This window comes from Hipposideros armiger, unplaced genomic scaffold (assembly GCF_001890085.2).
Source record: "Hipposideros armiger isolate ML-2016 unplaced genomic scaffold, ASM189008v1 scaffold_664, whole genome shotgun sequence".
NCBI classification, from domain to species: Eukaryota; Metazoa; Chordata; class Mammalia; order Chiroptera; family Hipposideridae; genus Hipposideros; species Hipposideros armiger.
The window spans coordinates 1,149,178-1,158,141 of NW_017732014.1; the positions used below are offsets into that span (position 1 = coordinate 1,149,178).

An 8,964-nucleotide genomic window follows, 5' to 3' on the forward strand; every position below is an offset into this window, starting at 1 on the left:
TCAGGGCCCCTAGAATGAATGAGAATTGGGTTTCCGATGAGAAAAGGTTTATTCCTTTTCCAGACACTGCATATGGGTTCTGCACTTAGTAGTAATCCAACCCCATTTGTATATGAGACCCAAAGACTAATCGGGACATATTTTACGTCCTTTTCAGATGAATTTAAATCAAGATGGCTCTCCATTAGGGAAAGTAGGAAGTTTGAAGTTTGATCTGAGGGCAAGGACATAAAAAACATTTTAAAAAATTACACTGTATGGTGGCATTAAATTTCCATACCAAATCTCTGCCTAGAAGGTTTGCAGGTGAGGACTCTAAAACTAGGAAGGTATGGTGGGTGTAGAAGACCTAAAGATAACAGGGTGGCCTGAGATTGAGGCAGTAAAATAGGTTGCCCAGGGACTCCTGGCAGCTTGAGTGGAACTAGAGGTGATGGGTAGAGGTAAATCCTCTGAGCCAATGGTAGAAAAAGTTGCACCAGTGTCAACTAGGAAATCCAGTTCCCAATCCTCTATTTTAAGTTAGATGTCCGGTGCTGGGGTGTGACCGGGGATGGACTGACTGTCCTCAATGGAGAATTGCCCCACAGAAGGGAAAATGGACCCTGAGGGTGCTGGGGTCTAGGGAGATTATTTAAGCTTTCCTTTCTTTGAAGTGCAGGGCAATTGTTTGTTCAATGTACTGGCTTTTGACAATATCTACAGTTGTCTTGAGACAAATAGGTGAGGCTCTGCTCTACGGTTGACAACAAAAATGGATGAACTTGGACTTATTCCTAGAGTCAACTTTTGTTTTTCTAAAGACTCAAGGCAAGGACTGGTAATTTTAATTTGTTTTCCCTCCTGTTTTCCTGCTAGCTATTTTAAAAGAAATGACAAGCAGTTTTTGTAATAACACTCTTTTGTATTAGCCCTTTTTATCAGGAAGATTTTCCAACTCAAGCAGAAATGAAGAGATTTCTATGTTCTGAGCTTCTGGATTTGATGCAGTGTGTCTTTGAAAAGCCAGTATGACATAGTCCCCGCAAATGCTTTGGGCTCCCCACCTTCTTTCTGACCTTAGGCCAGTTCCCCATTTGAGGAAAGCCCTCTAGGATAACTCCTATTAGACCTTGAATATGGACCTCAACCTGTGTCATTTCCTGCTCATTTGCAAGAAGGCCTGGGAGGGGTTCTGGCCACCAGTTTCCCCAGTGTGGGGAACTTTCTCCAGGGAGCCTTGGCACATAACTACAGTATAATCATGGGAGGGAAAAATGTGCATTGAAAGCCAGTCAGGGCNTGCTGAACAACAGCTCAACCTGGAGCTGGGCTGCCATGGGCTACAGCCCCTGCTGCAGTGGATTGCCATGGGCTACCGTGTGTAGCCATCAGCCTGCATGAGCGGCCAGCAGCCGCTGTGAGCGGCCGTCCAGAAGCCGGTGACTGATCTGCCTTGCCCGGGAAGAGTGCAATGATGGTGCCAACTTGGGCCAGTGAAGTAGCGTCCTCCACAACTAGACTGAAGAACAAAACGACAGCAACTTGTCTGTTCCCCTTCCCCCAATTCCCCAGCACTATTCCCATCCCCCAATAAAAAAACTTAAAAAAAAAAAACCCACTGTGGTCATGGCCCCATCCTTCAGAGCTGCAGAAGGGCCCGTGGGCTTCTGGGACCTGGGGTCATTCACGGGGTATGGTGGTCCTACCCCTCTGGCTGCATGGGTTCCCAGGTAAAGGGAAGGATCCCTGCTTCCCTGGGTTGTGGTGAGAAGCTGCAGACTTGGCCTGAGAAGTGGCCAGCAGGGCTGGATACAGTGCAGACACCTCATGGGAACTCAGACTAGGCTGAGACAGTGTCATGCCGAGGAGAGAGGCTGCCAGCCATAAGGCCTTCTGTCTGCTGTGGGGTCCCATCCTGGGAGGCTCGTGGAAACTGGAAATAGCCTCAATGTCCCACTGCAGCTTCCTTGAGGTTCCTGCCTCCCCAGTGGCCAGGCCCCAGTGGCTGGGCGGCTGCAATCTTCCTCAGTGGGGGTTCCCCTCCCAGAGCTTGTAGGTTTCACCTCTGCCTGCAGCTAGGAAGCCAGGCGCTGGGCGCGGACACACACCTGATGATTGGTGCGGAGGCTGTCCATCTGCTTTTGAAACACGGCCACCCACAGGTCTTTGCACAGGAATTTGAGGACATCCAGCTCCTCTCTGAAGGCCAGTGTCTCCCGGGGTAGCCTGGGGGGCAGCGGCAGACACTTGGGCCAGGCCAGGGTCAGGGAGCCCAGGGTGGGGGAAGCCAGGCTGGGTTCTTCACCAAGCAATGCACCCTCCCATCGGGGGCCAGCCGGGGTCAGGGAAGGCAGGAGGGGTGGGTTCTCACCTCTCACCCAGGGCCTGGCCCACGCGGAAGCCCATGCCCTCCAGGACCGAGAGACTCATCTTCTGTCCCTAAAAGGCCAGGGAAGGAAGGCTCAGGGGCGCTCGGCCATCTCCAACTGGGAGCTCCCTGGTGTAGCAGCTGCAGGGGGACTAGCCATCTCTCCAGCTCAGCACTTCCAGGCCAGGACAGACTCAAGCCTGCTGGGTGGCCGGCTGGCGTTGCCCCTCTGCCCTGCGACCCCTCCACTCCCTCACTGGCCTCTGCAGACCCCATCAGCGCTCAGGACCAGTTCCCCCTTGCTCCAGGAAAAATGGGGGTGTTCCCCCCACTGAGCTTCACCCCTGCTGGTCACCTCTTTCCTGATAGCACCTATCACTCATTGTAAGCACTTTCAGGATACAGCCTTACAACTCCCTAGGAGACAGCACTCTGATCAGCTCTGCAGCTCAAGGTGACTTGTCCAAGGGCTCAAGTGGCAGCAAGGTGTGGACCCAGCCCAGCCAGCAAGGGGCTGTAAAAGTCAACTATGATCCTTATACCTTAAATTTATCAGCCAGGAACACTGGGAGGGACACACAGGGGCTCTGAGGAGGAAGACGTTCCCTTGGGTGCTCAGTGAAGGAAGTGGCAGCCAAGTGGCATTCTGGAGGGAAGGGCTGAGGCATCAGCCGGCCAAGGGCAGCATGGCTAGGGGAGCACAGACTTGTAATTTTCATTTGAGTGACCTGGAGAGAGCTGAGGGCGGGAGGCCCAGGTTGGGGCACCAGAAATACCAGGTGGGCCTGTGGTGTGAGGCCCCAAGCTTGCAGAGTTTAGGAGGGCCGAGGTGGGAGAGCAGAGAAGAGGTGGATGCAGAACCCCGGGAGGGAGGCAGCTGACTCTCCTGGCTGGCTCCTCTCAGAGGAGGCCACAGTCCCTAGGCCTGAGCCCTTCCAACCCATCCCTACCTCCTCTCTGGCCACCGGCTTCATTTGGGAATGACTTCTCTCCAGGCCCATCATGGAGGACAGGCTCAGGCTTCAGGCCTTGCCATTCACTGTTCCCTCTGTCCGGCTCCTGCAAGACCTCCTTATCCCCCATCCCAGGGTAGCTCTGCAATCCCCGCCCTGCCTACTCTGCACTGTCACCGAGTGGGGACACAGGCCGACCCTCAGCAGCCAACACAGGCCTTGGTGCCTGGGAGGTGCTCAAGAAACAGACACTGAACAGAGTGAAGAGTCCGGATTCGTGAATACACGGTGTGCGGGTTCTTTATACGAACCCTCCTGTTTAATTTTGACAAACCCGTAAGGTAGGCTATACTTCACACCTGGAAATGGGCTCAGAGGGTGAGCTGAAACTTGCCACGGGCACCCTCAGCCACGGGGCTGTCTTTCAAACCCAAGTAGGTCCAGCTGTCAAGCCTGGGTGGTCAGATGGGTAGGTGACACCACAGCTGTCCCGGCCCCAGTGAGGTGGCAAGGGTCAAGGCCCAGTTGGTGCGGAGTGCCAGGCATAGGGATGCCCAAGCAGAGATCACCTCCATTTCCAAGCAGGTGTCCTCTCCTCTGCCAGGACGCCTGGCACCCAGGCCCTTGCCCGCCATTCCCTGCTCCACCTGGCAAGAACCGGGCCTGGGTGACGACACAGCTTCCTGTCGGAAGGCTTTCCGGTACTGCCTGTCGGGTTTCCCTCAGGCTCAGCAGGGCCAGCCACACAAGGAGGGCTCCGGGAGGGGTCTGATGACTAATGACATTTGGGAGATGAGCTGGATGTTTGAGAGACAGTGAGGGGAACAGCTGCCTGTGAGGATCTGCCCGACACCTACCAGCTGTGGGACTGGGGCAGTGCTTAACTGCCCTGTGCCTCAGTTTCCTCATGTGTACTTCCCAGGGTCCTTATAGGACGAAAGGAGTTGGGAAATGCAAGTTGAGCACTCCAAGTTGGGCTCAGGAAGCATTACCACCTTTGTTAGTCACAGGCCCCGCATCTGTCAGCCTGGGTGACCAGCCCCCTGGCTGATGGGGCATGGGGCCCTTGGCTGGAGGAGAACCCTATGAAGGAGGCACTCTGTTCTGAGGGTGATGTTACCTCAGCTCCTAGAATGCTTGCAAGGCAGCTGCCACTCCCGTGTCACCTCCCTTCTAGAGGGCGCTCCTGGAGGAGGCAGGGCCGGGCTCCACACTGACCTAGCACATCGGTGTCCCTGAGGGTGTGCAAGGAGGCAGGAAAAAGCACGGGGAATGCAGCTTTGGCCATTGTTAACAAGGGGGGGACAGCGGTGGGAGGTGAGGAAGAGGAGGGTGCATTTTTCCCTGCGTGACAAATGCTGTGAGCAGGCAAGAACGAATGGTGCAGTTAAGGATTTCCTCACAATTATGAGGACACAGGGGGGGGGGTGTGTGCCCTCAGCTAGGCTAGGGAGCGCTCCTCTGAGGAAGCCATGTCCGAGTGGGTCTAAAGGAAGAGATACGCAGGGGAGGGAGTGGGTGGGAAGGCACCCCAGGTCCAGGCCACAGCCAGGATGGCCAGAGAGTCAGCAGGGTCCTCAGCTAGGCTGGAGAGCTCTGAGAGGGGGTTGGAAAGGTTTCCACAACTTTAAGTTTCCCTTCAGGGAGCTTCAAATGGCCTGGGTTTGAATCCTGGCTCCGCCACCTACTGGATGGGCGACTGTGGGCACACTATCTCATGGCCCCGTGCCTCAGTTTTCCCATGTGTGAAACGGGGCGATGGCAGTCTCTACCTCACAGTGGTGTTGTGACAGCTCAATCAACAGGGGCCAAAGTGTCTGCTGAATTGCAAAGACTGGGTGTGGTGTGATCTGGGGAATAAAGAGAAAAGGGAGGGAAAAAGAGGAAGTGGGAAGGGAAGGGCCAAGGAAGGATGAGCAGATGACAGCGGAAGAGAGGGTGGAGGAGGAAGGGAGCAGAAGCCGGTTCACCTGCCTTTGTCACAGCCTGTCCCGGGGACTCTGTGATGTTCCCACTCAGGTCCCTCCCTGCCAAGGCTCTTCAGAGATTAGGAGTTTATCACTAGTCCCAGGGAAGGCAAGGCCGACTCTCCCATTCATCGGGATCCTCTGGGGCCTGCCCGGAGCCAGTGCTGAGTTTATACAACAGCCCCCTGAGAGGAAATGGGATAATTAGGAACAGAGGGGAACCCCTTCGAGGAGTCTTATCAGTGTCAGCACCAATGGAGCCACCACACAGCACAGGCACTAGGAGGAAAGGACAACCGGACAAAGGGAAGTTCTTGGAAATGTGAAAGGTGGCAGCCAAAATAAACATCTGTTAAAAGGGAACTGAAAAAATAGACACATCTGTAAGGTAGATAAAGCCTCCCAGATTGTCCAGAAAAAAAAACCCGAGGTAGAAAAAAATTGAGGGAAAAGTTGTAAGATATGTGGAAGAGATTCAGAAAGCCTGATATTCCTCTGAGTGCCAAAGAGAGATGTGTGGACCAATGCGGAGAAGAAATAATCAAAGCGATCAGAGGAAAATGTGCTGAGCTGAAAGAAGAGTCGAGTGTTCCCAAAGAGAAGGGCTGCCGAGCTCTGAGCAGGACGAAGGGAAGACAGCAAACCAAACCCCCCTCTCTGGCCCCGTCCTGAGCACTTGACTAGGAGGACAGCCAGGAGGACACTTGGGACTGAAGAAGGCGGGAGCTGGGTGACAGCTATGTGCCTGGCTGCTTTCTCTCTTCATGGGCCCTGCCCTTGGCTGTTTGTGAGGTTCAGCCCCCACCTGTGGGAACCACTCTGCGCAGACCCAGGCAGGGGACCAGGGAGGGAGCAGCCTTAGTTCCTGCCTTAAGAAAAGCACCAGGAGAAGGGAATGAGTTCTCAGCTTCCTCAAGGTCACTGGCCCCAGAAGATCCAAAATCAGTATGGAGAGCGGACAGGTGAGTGAGGATAAGTGAGCAGCTGGTGGGGGGGGGGGGGGGGGGGGGGGGCCGGGAAGCCAGCATAACCCCCACCCTGTGTCCCTGGGCTCTCCTCCCCAGTCCCATCATGTCCCCCTCTCCTCCCAGAGCTCACCCAGTCCTACCTCCTCCACCCCTAAGTTTCGCCCACTCAGGCCTCTGCTCCAGGCTCCTGCAGCAGCAGCCCTTCCCACCCAGGCTCCATCCAGCCTCACTCATGTGGCCGGGGATCTTTCTAAAAAGTCAATCTGAGCCCGGCACACAGCAGTGTAAATCTTCTATGGCTCGCATGCCCTCAGGACACCGGCCCAGTTCTCCTGTGGGCCCACAGAGACCTGCCGTTGGCTCCCCATCACATATACGCTGCGCCCCCTACAGGGCTCTGCCAGGAACAGGGAACTGGTCTGTTTCCCAGGCTCTGGCCAGGACCTTCCTGATGGCTGCTACATGCACCCCAAGCCCTCCTGAGAGAAGGGGCTGGCATGGGCACACACCGGGCCTTCGTGGACGGAGGCCTGGCCAGCAGTGCTGTTCCTCGGCCACCTGTAGCACTCACAGTAGTAGATAACAGCTCATTACCTACGTACACTGGAATTCACTCCTTTGCTCACAGCTCCCTTTTTCTTCTAAGCTGCTGAGGTGAAGAAACCTCAGCCTCCGCGTCCCTGAGTTTTTCCTGCTTTGAGAACAAAGACCCTTTGACCTCCTGGCTTCTCTGGCCAGTCTTCCATTCTATCGGTAATCATTCAGGAAAATCTATTCAACAGCCACGAATAACCAGGCAGGAGGATGTGGAGATCACAGAAGCCCTAGAGAATGACTGGTTCCCGGGTACTTGTGCTGTGGGGAGAGGAAAACGAGCCACCATCCCTGTCCTCAAGGAGCTCTGCAGCTGGTGAAGTGGCAGACCTGATGCCGACAAGTTGTGCAGCCAGATGCCCGAGTCCTGCTTTTGCCTCTCATCATGGCTGCGTGGCCTCAGGAAAGGCCCTCCCTCTCCAGCACCTCAGTCCCTCCTCTATAAAATGGGATAACATCTAGCTGAGGACTGTTCTGGGGACTAAATGCGATAAAATACCATGCTGGGGACACCATAAGTACCCAAGAAACAGGAGGGCCACTCTAAGTATCCAGGAAATAGGAGGCCTGCGTTTGGTTCACACAGGACATTTGTTGGACCAGAGAGAAGGAAGAGAGAGAGGGGCCAGGAGCGAAAGAGAACTGTGAGAAAACAAAGCAGTTTCTCACAACATGCCTCTGAAAAACGGGCTCCCAGGTTGAAGGAATGTGAGGACACTGCCAGAATTCTCACCTCTGGCTGCGCCTGGAACCACCCAGTTTTCCAAGGCCTGCCACCCAGGCCACATCCCAGCCCTGCCCCGTGGCAATCTCTGGCGTGGAACCCAGCTCTGGAATTCAAGGGGCGGCTGGGTGGAGGGCCACTGGCACTCGTGTGCTCTGAAAGCCCTATGGTGAGCAAACCTGAGTAACCCAGCTTTTCCCAAACTCGCTTGACCACAGAAACCCATTAAAATCCTCCAGGAGCGTGTCAGGGAAATGCAGGCCAGGGTTTATAACACAGACTTTGGGAGTGGGAGGCCTAGTTACATTCCTGACTCTGCCATTTGAGAGCAAGGACTCCACCCATCAAAGCCTCTGTTTCTTTATCTATAAAGGGGAGCATTACGCCTACCTCTGTGCATTGTTAGGAGGATCACAGGAAATCAGGAGTGAAGCCCATGGGAAACACATGTGGTAGGTGCTATTATCAGTCACACTGCTAAGTGAATCCCAGTCCCCACCCCACCCTCCATGGCACAGGGGCCGCAACTACTTCTGCAACAAATCCATGCTGAGGACCTACTATGTGCAGAGGACCTACTATTCGGTGATCATCACAGACCTGGTCCCAGCCCACACAGCGCACAGTGTGGTAGAGGAGATAGATGTGATTCAAAGGATCATACAGATACATAATTCAGATGCGCTTACTGAGTGTGATGAGGGCTACCAAGGAAACACCAGGAGGGGAGCTGCGAGAATGAAACTTCTACTAGAAATCAGATCCCCGACTTCTACTGGGGGCTCATGGAAAGCTTCCCTGAAGGGGCAATTGAGCCAAGATGGGAAGGATTAATAAGTGTGAATGCAATGACGATGTGACAGGTGAACTGAGCTGGGAGATGAGAGAGGAGACTGGTACAGAGGCAGCAGGGGAAGGGACAAATGGGAAACACTGAGAGAGCAGAATGGGAAAGGCTGCTTGAGGGCTGGCAGATATCAGGTACTACTGAGTTTCTAGCATGAAAGCTGGAATGAATGGGCTGCTGAGACATTGCCGCCTTCCTTCCCAACACACAGGCCAATGGACGCTCCCTCTCCCATGCTTTATCTTCCAAATAGCATTTTCCCAATGTACTATGTACTTGACTCATTTATCTTATTTGTCTGTCTCCCGCCCACTACAACATAAGCACTAGGAGGGCAAGGACTTTTGTATGGCTCGCTGAGTTATCCCCAGAGCATACAGCAGGGCCCAGCATCTTGCAGGTTTTAAAGTTTGTTGAATGAATGAACTAGGAAGAAACCATGTCAAGATCACAACACACAACAACGTAGTTAGGGCTCCTAAATTGGTAAGAAAATCTAAGCCAATAAAAATGGTTTGTTGGGCCGGCCAAGTGGTGCATTGGTTAAGAACTGGCTTGGGA

The 8,964-nt window shown here is 54.1% G+C and overlaps 2 protein-coding genes across 4 annotated transcripts in view; one reads left to right on the plus strand and one right to left on the minus strand.

Moving 5' to 3' along the window:
• Window positions 1-4,396, minus strand: part of TRAPPC6A (trafficking protein particle complex subunit 6A) — an 18,276-nt gene extending 13,880 nt beyond the window's left edge. The window contains exons 1-3 of one of the 3 annotated variants that reach the window (XM_019626308.1): window positions 3,301-4,396; window positions 2,354-2,421; window positions 2,091-2,208 (exon numbers count right to left, since the gene is read on the minus strand). In XM_019626308.1, coding sequence (XP_019481853.1) covers window positions 2,091-2,208; window positions 2,354-2,421; window positions 3,301-3,354 — 240 coding nt within the window. In that variant the 5' untranslated portion in view covers window positions 3,355-4,396. The remainder of the gene's footprint in view (window positions 1-2,090; window positions 2,209-2,353; window positions 2,422-3,300) is intronic. The other 2 variants (XM_019626309.1, XM_019626310.1) reach the window with 2 other exon arrangements.
• The window catches only part of BLOC1S3 (biogenesis of lysosomal organelles complex 1 subunit 3), a 16,741-nt gene that overhangs the window by 3,930 nt on the left and 3,847 nt on the right, over window positions 1-8,964 (plus strand). The window lies entirely within an intron of this gene.